Raw genomic sequence first — 25,236 nt, 5'->3', positions numbered from 1 at the left:
GGGAAATAGAAAACATCTTCAACAAATGGTGCTGTCATTACTGGCTATTAACATGTAGTATGCAAATAGATCTATATTAATCCCAAAGCACAAAACTCAAGTCCAAGTGAATCAAAGACATTAACATAAATCCAGTTACACTGAACCTAATAGCCTTGAATGCATAGGTACATAGACTACTTCCTAAATATAACGTCAGTAGCATAGACTCTGAGAGCAACAATCAATAAATAGCACCTTCTAAAACTGAGAGTCTTCTAAAAAGCAAAGGATAAGGTCAATATGACAAAATAGCAGCCTATAGAATGGGAAAAGAACTTCAACAACCCCACATCTGACAGAGGACAGATCTCCAAACTATATAGAAAACTCAAGAAACTAAACAACAAAATACCAAATAATCCAATTAGAAAATAGGGTACAGATCAAAACAGAACTCTCACCAGAAGAATCTCAAATGGCCAAAAAATATTTAAGGAATTGCTTAACGTCCTTAGCCATCAGTGACATGAAAATCAAAATGATTCTGAGATACCATCTTACACTTGTCAGAATGGCTATGATCAAAAATATTGAGGGCAGCATGTGTTAAAGAGGTTGTGGAGTAAGGGAAACACTCCTCCTTAGCTTGTGGGAATGAAAACTTGTACAGCCACTCTGGAAATCAGTATGACGGTTTCTCAGAAAATTGGGAAACAATATACTTCAAGACCCTGAAATATCATTCTCAGGCATATATCCAAAGGATGCAAAATCATACCACAAGGACACTTTCTCATCTATGTTCATATCTGCAAAATTTGTAATAGCCAGAACCTGGAAACAACCTAGATGCCCCACCTCTGAAATATGAATAAAGATAATGTGGTAAATTTACATGTTGAAATATTACTCAGCAGAAAAAACAAACAAATAAAAAACCTGAAATTTGCTGCCAAATGAATGGAACTAGAAAAAAAATCATTGAATATTTTTATATTTTTTGTTGTGAGCCTAGCCTTTAACAGCTGAGCCATCTCTCCAACCTAATCATTGGATATTTTTAAGATGTGAAATTAAAATTAAAATTGTAAAGATTGTATTCAGGCCACTTTCATCTCCAAAATGTGTGGCTCATCATTAACCAAGACCACTAATGCCTTTAAGCATCTGTAACTAACCTCTAGTAATGTGTACATATCTTCATTCTGCCATCAGAAGTAAAATGTCATAGTGCCAATTTTTTAAAAAAAAAATAGATCAAATAAATCCACAAATTTATAAGACAATGAGTACAATCATTTTCACATTTGATTCTGCTGCACAACAATATTGCAATGAAGCTCATATAGCCAAAACAGCTGATGTATCATGCAGAAGATTGTGAATCTTTTATTCCAATGATGTAAGAACAAATTTGAAACAGCTGAATTAACTTAAAAGAGTGCATTTCCAAATGAACTACATAGATGGGTAGTTATCTTAAATAAATTGCCATAACATATTTTTTAAATTTGTCAAACTAATAAAATTGTATTTTCCTAAAATACTAGCTAGTGAGACACAATGTAACAAATGATGTTGGAGAAAATAATGTGAAATTTTTACAGAAGAAAAATGTATGATACTAGGATCACAAATGACTTTAGCTTGCATAACTAGAACTGAAATATTTTGAGTTTTAGGTGAAACTGATATTAAATGCTTTATTAAAATGATATAGATCTGTAATTACTGTCCTAATATTTTCTAATTAATATATATTAATTTTGTCTTAGAGTATATATTAGAATCTTATTAAATATATGAAATACTTTAACATTAATGAATCATTATTATAGAGTCTATATTGTGATATTTAGTTCTAATTATAGAGAACATGTACTGACATGTCCAACAATCTATATTACAAGATAATATTACTATTTTACTATCACAAAAGAGTAAAAGATTAAAGAATGAATTATTGATTTAACTTTTAGCCTCATATTGCTATAAATAAATACACATTTCTTAATAGGAATTCAAGCAGACAGTGGAAAACCAAGTAATAGTAATATTGATAAAGAATTAGGCCATTGAAGAATATAAAAATAGATGAGGGGAGAATGTTAAACATGATTCATATGTCACAGTAATTTGCTACTTCCTTTATAATATCCAATCAATGACCAAAGTCCAGCTATAACTGATAGTTTTATTTATTTAATCATTTATCTCAACAGCCAACTCACCATCTGTCAAGCACATGGATGCTAAAGCCTACATATCTCATGTGTAATTCCCTGCCTGTAAATTCACTGCCTTTCCAAATCTTAATTATATTGATTCTTCTTTATCTTTTAGTGCTTTTCTCAATTTTGGAATTTATTTTTCATGTTAACAATTCAAATTCATTTATTGCTTCCTTATTTACTAATTGTTAAAATTTTATACAAGTTGTTTAATATTAAGCAATTAACTTTTCTATTGTTTTGATCTCCAATCTTAAATTTTTGTGTGATATTCCTGTCCATGTTTTGTCTTTTATCAATGCCAGTTAGTTCTGTGAAGATATGAGTTTTCTATGCTTTCTTCATTCTAGTCTGTTCTTTTAACTTTTTAATCTATAAATACAGAAAGTTCTCATTAAAAAAAATGCTGTGAGTGAGTGAGTGAATGAAGACTCGCTACCTCCTTATAGTAATATATATTTGGATGTCATTTTATTTAGTCCTAGGAGGTATGAACTTGAGAAAAAAAATGTACTTGTCTTTACATGCCCCTGTGCTTGAGAGCATAGCATTTACTTGGATAAATTCACATCGACATCTTAAAATATTAAATATCTGATTTTCATTCAGAAAGATTGAGTTCTAAATTATATTGCACATAAAACTGCTGCAAATTTTATGATTGTGATAGTAATATAAAAAGGTGTGTGTCCCTTGAGGATGCATTTCTGAAGTAAAATCAGTAAGGGAAGCATCTTCAACCATCCCTCTTGTTTGTGGTAGTATTTTCTGTATTTAGAAAAACATAAGTGCATTCACAAAATATGAAAGATAAAAGTCTCAATATCATGTGATAAATCAATCACCAAACATATTTCTATGTGTAGAAAGCAGAAAGAATCCCACTACACTAAAGGATGTCGTAGAAACCAAATGAACAGTTATATAATAAAAATGGCTCTGCTAAGGCTATCCTGGTATTGAATAATTCAGAGAGTCTTCTAGGGTAAAGCAAGCACTGTGACCTCAACTCTTCATGAGAGATGTATAAAGAAGCTATGCAAGCCCTAGGAAAAAAATAGTGAAAGGCAGTCTGTGAGGGGTATTTAATAAGGAAATCATTGTGAAAGTAATGCAGTCATTCTTATGGTGGGGAGGTAAATGAAATTCTCCTTTTCATCTTTCTCTAGAAGTCTATTGACTGTGCTTGACTCCAAGGTTCTCCATGACATGCTTTCTCTCAAGTATTTTATTTGTTTACATTTCCTTTCCCTGTGTTTTAATATCCTGTGCCTTTTCTGTCAATTTTCTTCAGTTCACTCATTTTATTATTGTGGCTTCTATTCTGCTTAAGAACTCAGAGCTTGAAATAGCTCCAGCCCTTTAAAAAATTTTATCACTGTATTCTTTTTCTGCTTTAGCTTTTACCAATACTAGGGATTAAATCTAGGTATTTATACATTTTACACAGTATCCCTCCAATGAGCTATACCACTAGACATTTTTTGCTTTTTTTTTTTTGAGACAAGATCTGACTAAGATACCCAGGTTGTTTATGCTTGATTCTGTAGCTCAACTTAGGTTGCCTTTGACTCTTTTATTCTTACCCTGTGCTATTATGCTCCATCAAAATCATTATTTGTCACCCTCTCTTTACATTTCTTTGCATTTAATGAGCAGAACAACTTAAGAAATTTCAGAAATTCTTGGGTTGTAATTAATTCATCACTCATTGATGAGTTATTGTTATTTAAGTCACTTTAAATTTACTGTATATTTGTATTTTGCCTACGTTTATGCCTGTGTACTACTTTGGCTGCCTGGTGCCTTAAAGTCCAGATGAGGAGGATCTCCAATACTCTGGAATTGGACTTACAGATGATTAGGAACCACCATGTTGGTTCTGTGAGTTGTACATAGGCCCTCTGGAATTATAGACAGTGCTCTTAACTTGAAATGTCTCTCCATTTAAAATAGCATTTAAAAAAAAACAATCTATTGTGATAGTCCTGGTTTGTAAAAAAGAGCACCAAATGTATTTGACTTACTCATCCCCGTTCATGACCTGTGCAGTGCCTAATATGAGGATTAGTTATTACTGACCTCACTAAATATATTTCGAGAAATGATAATAAACTTGAAAAAGTTTATAGAAGATAGCCACAAGACTGAAGACCTAAAGACCCATTAGAGATTACCTATTACAAATAAACTCATCTGTGAATGCACACATTATCAAGAACAAATGTAAAAATATTAGTAGTCTAAAGATCAGTAATGAATAACCATTTAAAAAAAACAAATTCTCAGTATTAATATTTATTTTAAGCCTAACTGCCTTATAGAATAGTTATATCACTACATTCTTTAATTTACAAGATTGAGCAAGGAAGGACAGACAGACTTGAGTTCTTACTCCCTCCTGGCATCTGTGTTCACTTGGCTCCTAAAAAATAGGCATGAGATATGACTACCCTCAATTAATAATTAGAAAAGACACACACAAACAAAATTGTTTCCAAGAGAATGTATAAAAATATTCACAAAGTACAAATAGCAGGACTTAATGTATGGACAAACAAGTGTTCCACTTCTGTGGTTGGAGAGATAGATGGCTTAGTGGTTAAGAGCACTGATTGCTTTTCCAGATGTCCTGAAATCAATTCTCAGCAACCACATGGTAGCTCACAACCATTTATAATGAGATCTGGTGCCCTCTTCTGGCCTGCAGGCAGGCATGCAGACAGAAGACTGTCTACATAATAAATAAATAAACAAATAAACAAATAAATAAATAAATCTAAAAGGGTTCCACTTCTAAGTTTGAGACAAGGAACGTGAAAACATTCAGATACCTATAAAATATTTGAAGAATTATAAAATCTTTATTCTATTTTCTGAAGTGTAAGAAATAACATCTGGTGAAGATACTAATTTATAGCTCAGATCATGGGTAATTTCTAATTTTATTTAATGTGGGAAAAGCTTTATTAATTATTCATGGATAATTTATTAAGCCCTATTAAAATTTATTTGCAGAAACAACATGAAATTTTATATTTAACTGGAATAAACGAATATGAATAATCTAAATATGGTTTAGTTACAATATGAACATTAAAATCAGAGTTCTAAGAATGAATATTATGAGTTTGGACTATAATTCTATAGCAATCCTATATAATTGCTGTAGGCCAATTATATTATGAATACTAGGAATATAGAGTTAATGTATTAAATGAATTGTGTGTGTGTGCATATGGGCATATGTGTGTTTTCAGGAAACTTTCTGAATTTCTATTTTAAATCAGGTATATGTCATTCACAGTATTTAAATTTAATGATATTCAACTATTTTTGTTTACTGGTCAAATCAATATGCAAAATATCGAAGGTCCCTAGGTACCTTGCCCAGTTTTCTACCTTTTAAAAATAATATGTACTTATAAAATGTTTTATATGGATTGCCTTTTTATGACTGGGTTACCTCACTCAGGATGGTTTTATCTAGTTCCTTCCATTTGACTGCAAATTTGAATATTCCATTGTGTTCCCCAACCCTCTGAGTAGTACTCCATTGTGTAAATGTACCACATTTTCTCCATCCATTCTTCAGTTGAGGGGCATTTAGGTTGCTTCCTGGTTCTGGCTGTTACAAATAATGCTGCTATGAACATAGTTGAACAGATGTCCTTGTTGTATGAGGGTGCAACTTTTGGGTATATGCCTAAGAGTGGAATTGCTGGCTCTTGAGATAGTCTGATTTCCAATTTTTGTGAAGAACTGACATACTGATTTCCAAAGTGGCTGTGTAAGTTTGCACTCCCACCAACAGTGGAGAAGTGTACCCTTCTCTACATCGTCTCTAGCATAAACTGTCTTTTTGTGTTTTGATTTTAGCCATTCTGACAGGAGTAAGATGGTATCTCAGAGTTATTTTTATTGTATTCACTCATATATGGCTTTTAGACTTAGGGCAAAGGATTACCAGTCTACAAACCATACTGCCAGAAAAGTCAGGAAACAAGGAGCACCTTACGATAGATATGCATGGTCCCATGGAAAAGGGAAAAGGGACAAGACATCCCAAGCAAATTGGGAGCATGAGGTGATAGAAGAGGGATTTAGGGAGAAGAAAAGGGCAGAGATGAACATGTCAGAGCAGGAGGATTGAGTCAGTGAAAGAATAGAGGAGAGCAAGAAAAGAGATACCACAATAGAGGGAGCCATTATAGGTTTTAAGAGAAATATGGCACTAGTGAAATGTCCAGAGATATACAAGGATGACCCCAACTAACAATTTAAGCAAGGTGAAGAGGCTACCTTAAATGCCCTTCATCTATAATGAGATCGATGGGTACCTTATATGCCATCTAAGTGCCTTCATTTAGTAGCTAGTGGAAGCTGAAGCAGACACCCACATTAGACACTGAGCTGAACTCTTGGAATCCAGTTGCAGACAGGGAGGAGTAATGAGCAAAGAGGTCAAGACCATGCTTGAGAAAACCACAGAAACTGCTGACCTGATCAAGGGAAATATCTTGGACCCCAGTCTGATAGCTAGGAAACCAGCATAGGACTGACCCAGAGTCCCTGAATGTGTTGTTAGTTGGGAAGTCTGGGCAGTCTATTGGCCCCCTGGTAGTGCATTAGTATTTATCACTAGTATACGAAGGGATTTTGGGAGCCCATTGCACTTGGAGGGATACTCCCTCAGCCTAGACACATGGCGGGAGGACTTGAAGACTCCCCATGGAAGACCTCACCCTCACTGGCGAACGGAATGGGGATTGGAGGTGGGTGGTGGGGGAATCAAGGAGGATGGGAGGGTGTGGGAACTGGGACTGATTAGAACATGCTTGTTTCTAATTTAAATAAAAATATATGGATTGTAATTATAGTTGTACCTTTCTTTTCCTTTCTCCCACCTCTCCTATGTTTCTCCAGAATTTTGCATTCTTTAAAGAGATGGTCACTTCTGTAATTGATAATTTATCAATATATTTGTTTACGTATATATTTATACACACACACACATATATATACATATATGCTCAATCTATGTAATCCATATAATAATAATAATACTTGTATGTGTGTGTTTGCCTTTTCAGGGAAAACCTTGTGGTATTGGAAAAATCAATTTTTGTGCTCTTCTTTGGGGATGACTATTTTTTCCACTCTCAGCAATTGTTAGTTGCTTACAGTTCTTTGTTCAGGGTTGAGGTCACATGAGCTTTCCATTTCAATGTTACCATGTCTACTCTGTTATTCTTGTTCCTGACTTGTTTGGGTAAGACTCATGGATATAGCTTCTGATCTTTTTAGCAGACATAATTTCACAGCAAGCTCCCTATTTCGTGGATTCTTACAATATTTCTGTTCCCTCTCCCACAATTATCCCTGAGCTAAGGTGTTGGAGTTGTGTTGCAAACGTTAATAAGTTGGGAATATCTGTAATGATCTCCATCTGTTCCAAAGGACAAATTTGCTGTTTCTTTTCTTTTCCTTTATGTGCTGATTCAGCTGATTGGTCTAGGTTCCCTTCTTTCCTTTCCTATTGGTATATTCTATTTTTCAAGATGAGGTTTCTTGACAACTCAAAACAAGTACCTCTAGGTTAAACACATATCTTAATACATCTCCCTATATTTTCCATTCACTTTTTTATACTGATACCCTAACATAAGCATATTTTTAAACTAATTTATATTCCCTTTGACAGACTGAGAAAATTCTTGGAATGCAGATGCTTCATCATAGTTAGAAAAATTGTACTTTCCAATAGTGTTGTTTATTGGTTTGTTTTTATTCTCTGCTTCAATCAAAGGCACATTGAAGGGGTTCCTCATTCCTTTGGCGGTTTATGTTAAAAAGTCTATCATCCTTCTTTTGCTTAGTGCTCAACTCAGAAACTTCCCCCAGGACCTCTGTAGAGTGCTGTTTTCCCTGAATCAGTTTCACAGATGTTCTGCTAAGCAGGCTTTCTCATAATTAGGAGACTATTTCCACTTGCCAAGTATGGCAAAGCCAGTCACCCTTTGCAGAGATGACTTGCTTCCAAAACAACTCACAATCTCTAAATATTTAGACATTGTCAGCTAGTGGACTACCTAGTGCTCAAGAGACACAAAAAGTAGGTTAGGATAATTTTGGATTGGCTTATAGGCTTATTTATGAATGTCCACAATGTATCCTTGTCATTCAAACCCCTCTACTTGAACTTTTTTGTGTTTAGAAAGATATTGACTAACATATCTTAATCTGTTGGTCTTAACAGACATTCTGTAATGTGAATATATGCTTTAGGCATGGGGTTCACTATAAAAAAAAAAGAAAAAACGAAAAAAGAAAAAGTAAATAGAAAAACTTTTATTCTTCAATGTCTTCAGTGATTCTAGTATTCGAATAATGAAAAAAATATGTGTAAGACAGTGAGAACAGCACCAGCCTAAGAAGCATTTATTGCCTCCCCTCCAAGCTCTGCTTTTAGAATGTGCTTTTAGATTGGCCACTTATTCTCTCTTATTTCATGCCTGTGATACACACAATCCTTCAAAATCCATCATTTTCATCTGCAATGGTAAATATATACGGGGAACACTTAGGTTTTCAAGCAAAGAAATAAAAAAATGCTTAAGTAACTATATCAAAGTGTGTTAGCTATGTATTAAATTTTAAACCTTATTTTTCAGTTTATGTTTTTATCTTCTTTTTTTATTTGATATTTTTTTCTTATTTTACATATTGATCCCAGTTCCCTCTCCCTCACATCTTCCATGTCCCCCACACACACCCTTATCTCATCTCTCATATAGACATCATGGAGGGTGAGTCTTTTCATGAGGGATTATAAAAGTATGTCAAGTCATTTGGCATAGGGCCTAGGCCCTCCCCTGTGTCTCTAGGCTTCCCAACTGAGACCCATGTTCAAGGGGTCTGAATATGTCTTATGCTGATTTCCCAGCTATCAGTCTGAGGTCCATGAGCTCCCCCTTGTTCAGGTCAGCTATCTCTGTGGGTTTCTTCATCCTGTTCTTGACCACTCTGCTCACCACTTCTCCCTCTCTGCAACTGGATTCCAGGAATTTGGCTCAGTGTTTAGTTGTAGGTGTCTACTTCTGCTTCCATCAGCTATAGGGTGAAACTTCTAGGAACGCATATAAGGTAGACATCAATCTCTTTATTGAGGAAGAGCGTTTAAGGAAGACTATTCCCAATTCTTAGACTGTTGTTTGGGGTCAGTCTTATAGGTCCCTGTACATTTCCCTAGTACCAGATATCTCTTTAAACCTATAATAGTTCCCTCTATTATGGTATCTCTTTTAATGTTCTCCTCTATTCTTTCCCTGACTAAATCTTCCTACACCCTCATGTTCTCCTCTCCTTTCTTCTTTCCTCTCCTCTTTCTCCTAATTCCCACATCCCTACCTGCCCCCGCCCCACTTAATTTGCTCAGGAGATTTTGTCCCTTTCCCCTTTTGAGAGACCATGTATATGTTAGGGTCTCCCTTGTGTCCTAGCTTCTCTGGTGGTAGGGGTTGTAGGCTGGTGATCCTTTGCTCTTTGTCTAAAAATCAATAAATGAGTGAGTACATACCATGTTTGTCTTTTTGTGACTGGGTTACCTCGCTCAGGATGGTTTCTTCTAGTTCATCCATTTGCCTGCGAATTTCAAGATTCCATTGGGTTTTGTTTGTTTGCCTTTTTTTTTGTTTGTTTGTTTTTTTTGTTGTTGTTTTGTTATTGTTTTTTTTCCACTGAGTAGTACTCATTGTGCACATGTACCACGTTTTCTTCATCCAATATATAGCTGAGGGACATCTACGTTGTTTCCGTTTCCAGCTATTACAAATAATGCTTCTATGAACATAATCGAACAGATGTCTTTGTTGCATGAATGTGCATCTTCTGGAATATGCCTAAGAGTGGAATTGCTGGATCTTATGGTAGACTTATTCCCATTTTCCTGAAGAACCACCATGCTGATTTCCAAAGTGGCTGCACAAGTTTGCACTCCCACAAGCAGTGGAGAGGTGTTCCTCTTTCTCATATCCTCTCCATCATAAACTGTCACTGGTGTTTTTGATTTTAGCTATTCTGACAGGAATAAGATGTTATCTGAGTATTTTGATTTGCATTTCCTGATAGCAAAGAATGCTGAGTACTTTAAGTGTCTTTTAGTAATTTTAGATTCATCTATTGAGAAGTCTCCATTTAGTTCGGTACCCCACTTTTTAATTGGATTATTTGGTGTTTTGGTGACAATCTTCTTGAGTTCTTTGTATTTTGGAGACCTGCCCTCTGTCAGATGTGGGATTGGTGAAGATCTTTTCACATTCTGTGGAGTGGCATTTTTATTTTATGTAAGGGTTTGCTTTGGAGTAAAAAATGAAAAAAAAATCTTTAAATCAGTAGTGACCATTACATTTTACATATTTTACCATGTTGATTTTTTCTGTAGAGGATGTGATGTGACCTCAAAATAGGTACGCCAATGTCTAGAGCCCAAATATTATTTTTAAATAACAGCAGAGAATGAGACAGATGGCTGTTTCCATTAACTATTCTAATAGCAAACAAGCTGTTAATTAAAATAAGAGGTAACTCAGAATGTTCTCAACCGGTTCAGAGAAATAAATTAATCTGTTTCATTTTGATATTAATGTGCTCTTCATTTTGGAACAGAGATCAGACAATGTCCATTTAGTCTCATCAAGGGCCCATCTTCCTGCTTTATCACACCTGTTGGTATTATCAATTTGTGTTTAAAAGGGAGAAAATAAATGTGGCTGGCATCTGTGGAGATGGTAAATTCTTTACTCCAGGTTCCCTGTCTATAATATGATAGAATGTTTGTATGTGAATCCTGAGACTTCTTCAACTGTAATCAGTCTAGATTGTTTAATTGTCATGCCCAAAAAGTAAATTTATTTACAAAGAACACAGTTTCCCAGATTTGTGCTCATAATCTTGAAAAAGCATCTGTGAATATGCCCATATATTAACAGTCCCTATATTATGGGAAACATAATGGCTTTCATTTAAATTGTACTTTTGCATCACTAAGCCACAATAAGATTGTTGGTACTCTGAAAAGAGTCTTGGGAAACAGTGGCATTAAGATGCAAGGCCTGTATTTCAAACTCAATGTATTTGATTTGATTAGTTGGCTGAGACCCAGCCAGTGTTCTGTCAGCAGATCCAGAGTAAAACAAAGAGGCTATAATTAATAAAATTAATGCCTGATATGGAAACTTGAGGCACGAGGTGACACTTTGATCATAACATTTCCTCTGATCTAAGCAGAATGCATAGACAGTAGTTGCTTTTATTTTCAAGGCATGGGTTTCGATCAGGAAAGAGTAATTTTTTTTCTCGCTATGGATGACTGTGGTTGTTGTCAAGGTTGTTACACGGTGGTCAACTTGCTTTGGAGAATAAAGTTCAGGAAATAAAATGTATGCTTTCAGCTATTATTTTATCTTTATGTTCTTAGGAAATTCTCCAGTAACATTCAAGAACATATCCATCTTCATCATTTAAACAGCACAAACTTTTGCTAGACAGCCTTCTTTACCAAACCCAAACAGTTATCAGTTAATATGAAGTTGTTGTCATCAATACCAATTTCTTCTCTACTGACAGCTGTGTGTTTGACCCTTGTCTTTCAGTCCAGTTTCCCACTTAAGCTTATCAGATATTTTTTTTTCTACACAGCAATCTAAGTAATCTCTGACAAACCCTCTGATACTGTTTTGAAACTTTTGACAAAACAACCTATTGTTCCTTCTGCATGCAGTAAGACTGGCTTCCAGTTGATAAGTACAGTTTCTTTCATGTATGCAACAACAGATATTTCCCTGATAGACCTTTTGCAACACTCAAAGGAAATGGGAAACGCAAAGCTTTTACAAGAGAGGTAGCATTGTGTAAGTCAACTTTAGTTCCTCACTATAGATATTAACATTTCAATAATTTCAGTAACCTCCAGTATTCAATGACTACATCTTGAAAGAGAAGACTACCGATCTTGATGACTTTTTAGGACACTATGAATTCCTACATCTTACTGGTCGATTCTGAGAACTTGATTGTGAGAGGAGAACATGATACCAGGCAAAGAACAGTGTGCAGTGGAACAATAGTTTATAGGAGAAGTATAATTGGGATGACATAGGAAAAGCTCACAATGGTATCCACAACATTAATTTGGGATAAATATTTAAAAATATCACCATCGGAAATTATTATTTTGTTTTGGCTTTATAGCTTTTTGGTTTAATTTTAATGCACTTTTATTTAAATTAAAAACAATCCTATTTTACATACCAATCCCATTTCCCCCTCCATTCATGCCTCTGGTAGGATGATGCCTCCCTTGGGGGATCATCAAAGTCTGTCACATCATTTGGGGCGGGACTTAGACCATCCCCCGTGTGTCTAGGCTGAGAGAGTATCTCTTCATAGGAAAGGAGCTCCATTTGTGTACTAGGGATAAATACTGGTTTCACTGTCTTAGGCCCCATATATTGCCCAAGTCTCCAACTGATACCCACATTCAGGGGGCCTGTTTCAGTCTTATGATGGTTTCCATCTGTCAGCCTGGGGTCCGTGAGCTCCCCCTTGGTCAGATTGCCTATTTCTGTGGGTTCTCCCAGCATGACCCTTTTGCTCATCCCTCCTCCCTCTCTACAACTAGATTCCAGGAGTTAAGTTCAGTGTTTATCTGTGAATTTCTTTCTCTGTTTCCATCAGTTACTGGATGAAGGCTCTAGGATGGCATTTAATGTTGTCATCAATCTCCTACCAATTCCAGACTCCAATGAAAATGTTATTATATGCCAAATTAAAAATTTAGAAAAAAAAAACTAGAAATGGTCTTCCAATTTACAGAATTTATGAAAATGTAGTTTCAAATTCTTAGTGATATGAAAAATTTGAAAACAGATTGTGTTTATAAGTGCTACAAAAAAATCTTTTCTTAATGAATTACCATGTCTACATAGTAAGTCCTAAGTGGATAGCAGGCCAGAGCACTTGATTTGGAATATTCCAGATTGACTAATTCTTCAGACCTTCCATCTCTTTCATCTTCTATCTCTCTCACAGTTAGACAGTTAAGTACTATTTGGTTTGCAATATTCACTAGGCTCTGACTATTAAGGATTTTAATATATTAAACATTTTTGTGATTTAATGTTACTGACAAAATGTGTTTCCAAGATGCATATGGTAAAGTTTCTCTGAATTTTAGCTAGCCATTAAAGGAGTTTTACCTCTAGAAAGATAAATACCATTTTTCACTTGACCATTTGGGAGAAGGTCTAAGCTACTTTTGGGGTTTGTTATCTTTTGAATAGACATACAGAGTTTTCTTATCATTTTTTTTCTGATAATGCCAACTTTAAGGAAGTCACTGTGTCTCATATTTCATATACTATTTGTCTTAGAATTTCTTTATCTTGGGATGTATAAAAATCAATCCATTTTTCACAAAGTTGAGCCAAATTAAAGAAATATTGAAGTAGATGAGAAACCAACTAGTTTGGAAAACAATAGTTTGACAGTCTCTCGACTCTGTGTTGCTCCCAAATAAAATTAATTCATATGACTTGTACATACATGCTACAATTTATCACTCATTTTATTTTAAAATACATCTGTTAAAAGAACATGTATTTGTGATTATTAGTGTGATGTGCTATTTTCACACTTAGAGAAAAAAAAACATATCCCCTTGAAACTGTTCTCTTAAAATTATAGGGAAATTATTTTTCACATGGCTTCTAAAAATAGCATTAACAGCAAAATTAGAATAAAAATCCCCTGACCTTTTACTGCAAAGCATGGAACTAGAACAACTGCTGAATTGCAAATGTTTATTCAGCTCTGTTCTGAGCCTGCAAGCAAACAAAGTGCAGTTGAATTCCTGCCAAAGGAGATGTTAAAAAGTAGCTACAGTTGGTGACTGTAAAAGATGTGTCAGTCTCTATAAAAAGGAAGAATCAGGAACTAGGAGAAAACAAGTTTTAAACTGTCAGGTAGAAATAGATGTGCTGTACTGTATGAGGTGACTAATTTAGTGATATGATGGACAGGAATTTTACTAAATAGGTTTTATATAAGACAAATGTTAAAGTGTTTGCAAAATGTCATATTTGTTTAATTACAATATAGCATACTATCTAATTCCAGGAAAACTATCTCTTTCTAATAACCGTCTTCCATCTATATCTACTGTGTATGATTTTACATTCATGTAGGGAAAATATGACATCATCTAATGTGACATGTATTACTTATCATGTTCATATTTTGTTTGCTTTTCTCACTAGCAGGTATGAGGAGCTTTTTTGTAGATGTTCATGGGTCAATTTTTGAATTCATATGAGCAACAGTTTAGTTTATTTTCAATGTGTTGATATTAATAGATTGAAATGTCACAAATGTTTATTCCATTAATAGTTGTCTCCTGAAGTTTCTCTAGTGACTTTTAGTAGTATTAAAATAAGCTATCAATAAGTAGATAGAAATCACTTCTATTTTCATTCTTACTTCCTTTCTTCTGGGGAATGGAGCATCTGACTTCTGGTTCATAATAGGAAACTAAGTAGATAACATAGCTGAGGCCTGTTTTTGAAGGTTTCTTCAAGCCTTTCAAATTAGCATGTATGAAGAGAAGCTAATATTTTCTACTCACAGAAAAATGAAGACTCAGGTGTCTATTTGTGTGTGTGTTTTATTCTCTTCATAATTGATATGAGGAAAGTAATATTTCTTCACAGGCATTGAAGAATTACATAATCATATACACAGACTGATTTTGATATGGCACATGGTTCTTTTTTTTTTTTTTTTTTTTTTTTACTAAGTGTTAGTAATATTTTTGTGAAGGTATTTATCTTATAAAGGTATTTCAGACTATCTGGAAGATATATTTGATACATTATGCTTCTTAGTCTGTATGAGTTTGAGTTTTGTGTTGTTAGGTATGACACTGGGGAATAGTTTTAAAGATAAGTATTAATTTAAAATTTTAATTATATTAACTTGTATGTAATCTTTGGAAAATTTTGATCTATCTTTTTGCTTCAGGAGATATTTTTAAAGTCCTTCACCAGATTTTTGACAGGAATATATTTGTCCAGTTAATTACTTGCTAATGTCACCTAAAAGACAACCTCTGTGTGTGTGTGTGTGTGTGTGTGTTTGTGTGTGTGTGTTTTGAGTTACACAATCTTTTCCTTTGTAAAATAACATATTCTTTTATCAGTCTTCTACAGGCCATTGTGCTGTAGTGACTTGATTATGCCATTGCTACACAATGTAAATATTTTGGAAACTAAATATTGTCTTGTTAGGGAAAGAAATATGGTAGTATGTTTTAATAGATACTTCAAGGAAACATCCCTAAATAGATAGACTTACAAGGGAGCATATCCATTGTTAAATTTAGGGAATGATAATCAGATGAAACTAAATTTATTATTTTGCAGTGATTCCCTAGTAGGGAGCTGAAGATGTTTCCTTATCACTGTCTCTGGTAAATCAATTGTAGTGAGTAGAAGGAGTTCTGCTATGGTTAATTTACATTCCTTCTTGGAGAGGTGGGTATATAAGGGAGCTTGATTTGCTGTTAGTAAGCATGGTAATGTGTGCTTGTCAGACCCCACTGTCATGCAGGCACCATGGTATAACCCAGGTCTCCTAAGAATAACAAGAATACAAGTCTCTTCAGTTGCTTTGAATTTATTTTTAAAAATGAGATGAGTATTAAAAATATATTAATTATGTCTAAATTGACCTTTAGGTTAGAAAGAAATGCAATAACAATGTGATGAATAATTTCTTCCTATTACCCACCCTTTAATATTTAATGGCTATGATGTAGACCCATAAATTTGTTATTTATACATATGTACATATTTATGTAGCAAACAGCTCGATGATTAGATATTATTAGCCTTACTACTATCCAAATTTTATAGCAGCTAAGTTTCATGTGATTTAAGTAACACATCAGTGGTCTTATAGGAGCAACCTCTGATTTGTAGCCTACGTTTCTGTTCTTTGTTTTAGCATTACCCTGTACTCTGTAGTATTCAGCCCACACTACCTGCACATTGCATGCTTTTCAATAGACTTGAACATCAATAGACTGGAACCTAAACACCCATTCTGTTGGTTATTGTTAAAAATATTTTTATCTTTTTTCCTTTTATTCTAAGATCCTAGAATTATAAAGTGTATTTTAAAAATTTGTTGCCAAATTATTTACAAATTTGATTCCGTTACAAACATAATTGGGTTTTCCCGCTTTAATTAAAAACAAATCTCTGACCTTATTTGCACAAAACTAGCAAACCAATACCTAACTACACATTGGAAGACCATGTGCCTATATAGACTATAGCCTAGTATAAAGTTGAATGCATGCTGCAACTCCTCTCTAACAGTCCGCTTTGGCAGACTATGTTGGGCTTTAAAGGGATTCCATCTATTTAAACACTGCACTTTCTGGAAACTATAATGTGCACTTAATGGCCTTGCAGCATGTATCCCAAGAGAGCCTGATGCCAATAACTTCAGTGTTACTGAGCATCAGAATACACAGTGTCTTTTTTCTTTGTAAAGAACAGTTAAAATATCATGAGATTCATTGGAAAGTTTATAGTTTAAATTTAGGTTCAGCTTAAAGCAGTGAAATAGAAAACAAGAAGGGAATGCTGAACGAGCCCAACAGTTGCTATCTAAGGGGTATGGGGAAATTCTCAAAGCTCTTTAGGGAAGAAACAGTAATAGACTTTATTCAATAATCTTCAAAGAAATACTCAGTATAGACTGGGAAGTTACTTGTGATATACAGCATGCACTGTATCAGCTGATACAGTTAAAATAACTGTGAATTTAAAGAGAAGATAGACAATAAGGACTTGAGAAAGAAAGAAAAAAAACAATGCTTTTGGTTAAATTTTTCAGCTTTGTATATTTGTATGAATGTTAAAATGAACTTGGTTTAATATAGACTTCTTTTGGAGACACTGTTGATCCCTGTGTATCCTGTAAGCAATTTATGTACATTTTTAATTTATTTAATCCTCACAACATCCTTTTGAGGGAGGCTGCAGTTTAACAAATAATAAAGCTGAAGAATCCAAGAGCTTACTAGCTTTTTCCTCTTCCACATTTTATATTAATTAGTAATTGATCTAAGATCCACTGTTTGATTTTACAAGGGTCTGACATGGGAACACATGATTATTCTGCTGCCCTCTAGGGTTGATGTAACCCACTTCTTAGATACTAGAGTATCAACTTTATCCTATAAAATCAAAGTTCATAGCATTGCAGCCATGTATAAAAGTGGTTTTGCCTTTGCTTTTCGTAATTGCACATAGAATGATTAACTAGAATGATTTAGCTAGTCAATAAACTACTGTCTGCCTGCCCACTACACACATATGCTCTCATATGTACATTAGATTTAACTGTGTTCATATTTCAGTTCTTTGACCAAAGATTACATGAGACAGTAAATAAGTTGTAAGTGATTTTGTGGCCCAGTTTGGCCTCTAGACTTACTTCTTTAAGGTTTTTTCTGCTTCTGATGTTTTAGGAAATCTGGTACTTTCCCTGAAGAGTGCCAATGTGACAGTATACAAAAATATTCAGCTGTACAGCACAATCCCTGGGTGTTGTTAAGTATGCTATGTGTGATTAATATTGTCACTGTTATTTTTCTAAAAATAATGATCATTTGAACAATAGCCAGAGGAACATAAGTTAAGAACTTTTACTGTGTCTAAATGATGATTCAATATTTTTTAACTGTTAAAAATGCAGTTGTATTTTTGGTTTATCATATATTTTCCATATGTCATTCAATTAATGGCTACAGTAAATAAATATCTAACACTTGTGCAAACATTTTAAAATTTAAAGACAATACCTCATAAGATCCTCATGAGGGCTGCAAGGTGTAAGAACCAATAATATTCTAGTTTTTAAAGATTAGAAAAACTGTGATTCAACAAAACAAAGGTGGGTAGCTTCCAAAAGTTATGCATCCTAGGTACTAGTGCTGGAATGTGGTCACCAAGTTTGGGATGAGTCATTACTTCCTGCATCTGTACAAGTCTACTTTTGTGTTTACCTCCATGATCACTCTCCTCATGTTTCATTTTTGTACTTACAATATCAACTTGGTTGTTCCTAACCACTAATTTACAGAACTAGTACTCCATCCACAGAAATTAGCATGTGAAGTTGAGTTTTCAATGGCTGCATATCTAATGCTCAAATACTATCTTTTATTCCATTTTCTAGCTACATGGTACAACTTGAGAGACAGCCAGTGTAACAAGGAGTTCAAAATATGGTTTTCTAGACCAGTTTCTTCAGTTCAGGTCCAGACCCACCATATTTATGTGATCTACCTCTAACATAGTCTTACCTCCAGAATTTGGGAAAGGAGTGACAGTACCTCAAGCATCTCAGTCTATCATAAGGTTTGGCTTCATAGAAAAAGGGCAACAGGTTTAAAGAGCTGAAGAGGAGGAGCTTACCATTTGTACAATTAACTAGCTATCACATTTTCCTAAAGCCTTCTATGTTGCTCCTAATTTTATAAATTATAGACAACAGGAATCTCTCATGGTTTTATGCAGAAGTTGAAAGATGTGTGTAGTGTTCGGTGATTTAACGACTGTACTCCTTCTTGTATAATGATCATTTTTATGTGATGTGCTCCTGAAACTTTGTGATACTGTCTAAATGGAAAAGTTTGATAGACTGATAATATAGAAAATTAATTTTAAAGCTATTTGATATTCACAATTACTTTTGCCAACCTATAAAGAATTAAATTATTTACATTTTTAATTAGAATTTTCTCATTCGATAGATTTTGCATTTCCCCTCTCATCTTTTCTGTGAACCCCCAAACTTTGTACCCATTAACTTCATGTTCTTTTGTTCTGCCTCCATTAACCACTTCTCTAGATCTCTCAAAACACAGAGACCATGGGGTCCTACCACTGTCCAAGAAACTATTTGAAATTGATATTTGCTGACAAAGAGGAAATCATTTTCTCTGCAATGGAGTGTAACTGAGTATATCCACCATGCACTATGGCAGTACCTTGTAACTAGCCCACAAAATGAACTTCATGTTTTTATTTTGTTTGGTTTGTTTTATTTATTTTATTTTGACCATTTGATTAATTTTGTTTTGTCATTTTTTTTCTCTTAAAAACTTTTAAGTTAAATCATTCATATTCCCTTCTTTTAGATTTTACTCCATATTTTGTGTCTAATGATCGTAGAGACTTAATGTGAACACTTGGTTTTCATTAAAAAAACTTCCAGCAATTGAATGAATAAATCTATTATAACTTCATATTAGTGACACACACAAAAAAAATCTTGTTCAGCACCTTCTCTTTTCCTGATCCTTCCATTCATTTATTGGCTGTAATAACACTTATAGAACATCCATGTCCACACATCATAGTTTTAAAATGTAGTCTTACCTTGGGATATTGCTAATTCAGGTATGAAATATGGATAATGATGAAGAAGTTTTATACATTGGATAACAGAAAAATACCTACAATTCTTTATTCCTTGCCTTAGACAATGAACCAAGATGTAATTGAGAAACTACTTTTTGAAAAGTCTGTTCCAAATTGGTATCCCAAAAAATAAAATGAAAACTCTAATTGAGAAGCTTTAAAGTAGATATAATTAAGTTTTCTAAGAATATCCATGCATTATAGAATCCTTCCTTTTAAAATGCTCAATTGTTTCACTACTTTTTATTTTTAAAACTATTTAAACTATGGTTACATTCAAGACCAATGATACCACCTGAATTAAAGTAGTTGCATGTGAGCACCATCATTTAAAGGGCACTATGTGATTGTACCTCTCAGCTGGCAGGATGACTGTTTGCAAGCGTTAACCAGATTCCAGACTGGAACAAATGTGGTGAAAATCAACAAGCACTCATCCCTGTGGAAACTGGCAAAGCAGCAGATGCTGCTGCTGGAAATAGCTGGGACTCCTGCATCTTTGGACAAAAAACATTTTGTGGAAAGCGAGAGAGAGAGAGAGAGAGAGAGAGAGAGAGAGAGAGAGAGAGAGAGAGAGAGAGAGAGAGAGATTTGTTTCATGCATTGACTCACAGATTAAAAGAGTATATGCTTTGTTTAATGTGTTTTATTCTAGAAGTGTTATAAATTTAGAATGGTAAATGCAATGCAGATAACCTCTTTGGCATTTACTATTGCCAATCGTTTTTAAACCCTAGATCAAGGTCATGTATTCAACCTAATTTGATGTTTACTGGAATAATAGGTCTGGGAGCTTTTGAGGTGAAAATTGCAAAGCTTAATATTATTACAAGTCCTTAATTAAACTGTCAGACAGTCACTAACTCAGTTACTATCCATTGTTTCTACTAGCAGAGAGAGGGCTTACAGAAGTCACAAACAGTGGGCTTAAAAATGCTTAAAAATGGTATAACCACATAACTTAGTGCAAGAGTTGCTGTGGAGATGAAGAAGACAGTGAACGTAAGGGGTCAAAAAGATCACCACAATGGTGACTATTTTTATTAAGATGCCCACAACAAAAGATAGATAATCAAGCAATCAAAAATGATATTCTACAATAGTCATATGTTTCAGTGTTTATTCTGACAGTTGGAAATAATTGCACAAAGCTCATAGCTGCAATTACTTTGAGACTTCTTAATGAATAATGGTGTATACAGAAATCTTAGGGCAAACCTACAAGGATGCAACAGTTTCAGAACAATTGCAACCTGAGTATGTGCCTTGATATAACATTGTACTGAACCATGATTGTGGTAAAAATGGAGTAAGGAAGTTGATTTGTCTTAAATTAAAATAAGGTTATAGGGGAACTATTAAACAGTTAACTATAAAATACATAAATGATAGTTTTGTTTCATTTACTCATACAGAAAGATTTTGTAATTCCATCCAAAGTGGCTTCACTTGAGGAGACAAAGAGCATGGTAATATTATTTACTGTGTAATATAGTATATAGAATATTTATTTCTTCTGGGTTGTTTATCTTCAAATAACAAATAAAAGTAAATGACTATAACAGTAGAGTTCTTTTTTTTATTTAAAAATATTTAGTGGTGGATTATAATTATGTTTAGAATATAAAATTTTCTGTTAATGTGTTAAAATTCAGAAGTAACTTTTTAAAGTTTAATTTAAACTAAATTTAATTACCATCACATATGACTATATAGGGGAATGTTCCTGGCATAGCATTTATTATAAATAGTGATTTTGTGACTGTCAGGCATGTATAATTCATTTCAGTGTTACAGTGATGATTGAGTTAGAGAAGGAAAGAGTGGGAGAGAGGAAGGGATGGGGAGAAAAAGAGAGAGAATGAAAGAGAGAGAGAGCATGAGAGGAAAGATAGTAAAATTATGCTGACATTTTTCTCTGCACCTCATTAAATTGGTTTCACTGTAAGTTCAAAAAATGTTTAATACCTCTGAGCCCTGGGTTACCTATCCTTCTAATTGACAGAACCCATCTCCTTAACAGGACTGTACAGAGGATAATAATAAGATCCATATCATGTAACATAGTGCCTACCATGACATGGATATTTATTTTCTGTATTACAAAGTTTTAATTCCTTATAAAAGGCTGCATGTAATGATGACTGTGAAGTACCTTATAATATATAACTGATAATACTCATTTTTGTAAGTTTTTGGAGGGAATCAATGGAAGATTTATCTTTTCTTCAATGTGGCTTTTCCAATGACAGTTTTTCATCCTAATTCTCTGAGAGTATTTTGTATGATTGTTTTTCAGGTAGCTGAAGAAGATAATATCCCTTCATTCATTCTCTGCTGTGTTTTAAAACAATAGAAATTACCTGAAAGGAAGATGGTCATTGTTCATTAGAAATCACTTAGTTCTTAAGGGAGAATCATTAGTTCTATGACTCTAAATTTTAATAGCCAGTTGGAGAAGTTTGGTAATGAAAGTACAAGGAATCAAATATTTTACTTCTCACAGAAAATCATAGTGTGATTTGTATAAAGCTGAGATATGATGTAGTATTTTAAGTTTTTGCTTCATTTTCAAAAGGTGGATATTCAGATGTTGATTGATTAGATATTTTAATGTAAATAAATTATATTGAAGATAAGAAAATTGTTATGTCACAGTACCATAAGATACATTATACTTAAACAATGTATTAAACAATGTAATATAAAAGTAGTACAATTTTACATCTGATATCCAGCATGACTTCCAGAATTTTGTAGAATTTAAATAAGTTGATACATTATAATAACCAGAGTAGCTATTTTACCATAAAAATGTTTACAAAAGATTATCCTTATATTATAGATCTAAAAAGGTAGAATCACTACAATAACTTGCTGTTATCCATCATAGAAATTTCAGGTTTTCTTAATTTAACAAGTACTTTGGGGAGAGATCTTTGGGGTTCCTGTCTCCACCTTGCTTGTTGTCACTAACTGAAGAGTAAAAAACAAAAATTAACTTACTTACTAAGAGTCAAGTACATGTAAAAACTGCATGATTTCTTATGTTTATATTTTGACTTTTATTTATTTCTCACAGCATGAAATTAGTGGTGTGTCCATATTTTACATTACAGGAAATGATTTTGAGTTTCTAACTTTTATACCTTTAAACTGTGGTACAGGTTGCATCAAAAGCCAGATATATTTGACATATTACATTGCTTCTTAAATGATGAACATAAGAACATGATCATATCATTTCCCATTCAAGATCCTCCAAAAGATAGGTGTTCTAAAGTTATTCTATGGATATTTGAGACTGAATGATGTGAATCAGAGCATTTCCAGGACCTTATGTGTTTCTGTGGGACAAAAGCTTATGAAGTACAGCTTTAACAAAGAGTAAAACTTCTAAATTCTTATACTTTGTGTTTTACTTATATGAATCTGTGAGGGAATGGATTCATGTTTTTTCTTCTGCTTCTCCTTTGCATAATTAATCAAAGTATTTCTTTGTTCTTGCAGGGATGACTTGTCAAGCTCGGACATCATACACTGAGGATGAAGTTCTTTGGGGTCATCGTTTTTTTCCTGTAATTTCTTTAGAAGAAGGTTTCTTTAAAGTTGATTACTCCCAGTTCCATGCAACATTTGAAGTCCCCACCCCTCCGTACAGTGTTAAAGAGCAGGAAGAAATGCTTCTTATGTCCTCGCCTTTAATAGCACCAGCCATAACCAACAGCAAAGAAAGACATAATTCAGTGGAGTGCTTAGATGGACTAGATGACATTAGCACAAAACTTCCATCAAAGCTGCAGAAAATTACTGGGAGAGAAGACTTTCCCAAAAAACTCCTGAGGATGAGTTCTACAACTTCAGAAAAAGCCTATAGTTTGGGTGATTTGCCCATGAAACTTCAACGAATAAGTTCAGTTCCTGGCAACTCTGAGGAAAAACTGGTCTCTAAAACCACCAAGATGTTATCTGACCCCATGAGCCAGTCTGTGGCAGATTTGCCACCAAAGCTTCAAAAAATGGCTGGAGGACCTGCCAGGATGGAAGGGAATCTTCCAGCCAAACTAAGAAAAATGAACTCTGACCGCTTCACATAGCAAACATCTCTTTAGGCATTATTTAATGTTTTGATTTAGTATTAGTCCAAGATTTGGCTTACAAGATAATCCTCCCTAGGAAAATTGAGAGGTCTATCCAGTCCAGAAAGTACATTTGAGAACTCTTCATCCCAGTGTTGTTACATTGCAGATCATGAGTTATGAAGGGAGGCCATCATAAGAAAGTTATTAGTGGGCATGTATTATCACATCAAGCATGCAATAATGTGCAAATTTTGCATTTAGTTTTATGGCATGATTTATATATGGCATATTTATATTGAATATTATGGAAAAAAGATATATAAATATATATTTGAAGTGGAGATATTCTCCCCATAATTTCTAATATATGTTTAAGCCAAACATCAGTGGATAGCTTTCAGGGCACTAAAATTACATATATATACATACACACAATTGAACACACACATGCACATACACACATACATAACATACCCATATAAACATATATATCTAATAAAAATTGTGATGTTTTGTTCAAATTTGTATTTCTTGTGCATGTTTACTTTATTAGACTAGGAAGGCTGCTGGCATTGATTATGAAAACCAAATATTTTAGCCTTAAATTATTTGTTATTTAAAAATCTGATTTAATGTTTTCTGCTGTTAAGGTCATGGAATCTTTCAACTGTACTTTATCAAGAAAGATTTTTCAGAAGTCTGTGGTATTCATGGTACCGCAGAGACATCCTTATTATGTATTTAATTTGTACATTTTAGGGTGTGCCAGTAACTGGTACACAACATTGAACTTTTCTTCTGATTTTTAGAAGTCACTAGAACTGTTGTTGGGTAAATAAAAGTCTATTAATTCATCAATTAGTCTTTTCCTAGACTATATCTTTAAGTTGGATTTGTACACAGTCTAATAAAAATATGAGCTCTGAACAAATGCTGAATCATTGCAATAGTCAGTAGCAAGGTTATATTTGAATATTTGAGTTTGTGTGAAATTTACAGGGTAATGATCCCTGTTTCAAAAAGAGTTGATTGAAAATATTTTCTTCTTTTTCTCAAACTTTTATCATCCATTAAAAAAAAACAAAACAAAAACAAAAACCTGATAGATCTTTCAAGATATGACAGCACAATGAAGCAGATGAAATATTCATGCTTAAATGTGTATGTCTAACAGAGAACTTTTATGGTGTTCTCTTGTCTTTGGCAATTGTTGTGAGAGGATCAACTTTTCCCTTATCTGGGGACTATAGTCCCAGGCATGTCAGTCATAATTTAGCACAGATCTGAGAGAAATTAAAATCAAATGAATTGAGAATGTTTGTATACTCAGGATATTTTGGTTTTGTATTGATGTTGAAGAATTTTTTTATTGATGCCTTGGATCCC

The 25,236-nt window shown here is 33.8% G+C and overlaps 1 protein-coding gene across 1 annotated transcript in view; it reads left to right on the top strand.

Moving 5' to 3' along the window:
- Positions 1 to 24,834, top strand: part of Kcnj3 (potassium inwardly rectifying channel subfamily J member 3) — a 139,361-nt gene extending 114,527 nt beyond the window's left edge. The window contains exon 3 of the mRNA XM_051184675.1: positions 23,279 to 24,834. Within this exon, the coding sequence (XP_051040632.1) occupies positions 23,279 to 23,865 (587 nt within the window). The 3' untranslated portion in view covers positions 23,866 to 24,834. The remainder of the gene's footprint in view (positions 1 to 23,278) is intronic.
- The last annotated feature ends 402 nt before the right edge of the window (positions 24,835 to 25,236 follow it).

Source organism: Phodopus roborovskii, unplaced genomic scaffold (assembly GCF_943737965.1).
Source record: "Phodopus roborovskii unplaced genomic scaffold, PHOROB, whole genome shotgun sequence".
NCBI classification, from domain to species: domain Eukaryota; kingdom Metazoa; phylum Chordata; class Mammalia; order Rodentia; family Cricetidae; genus Phodopus; species Phodopus roborovskii.
The sequence above is the reverse complement of the archived record's forward strand: the minus strand, read 5'-3'. Positions and strand labels throughout refer to the sequence as shown.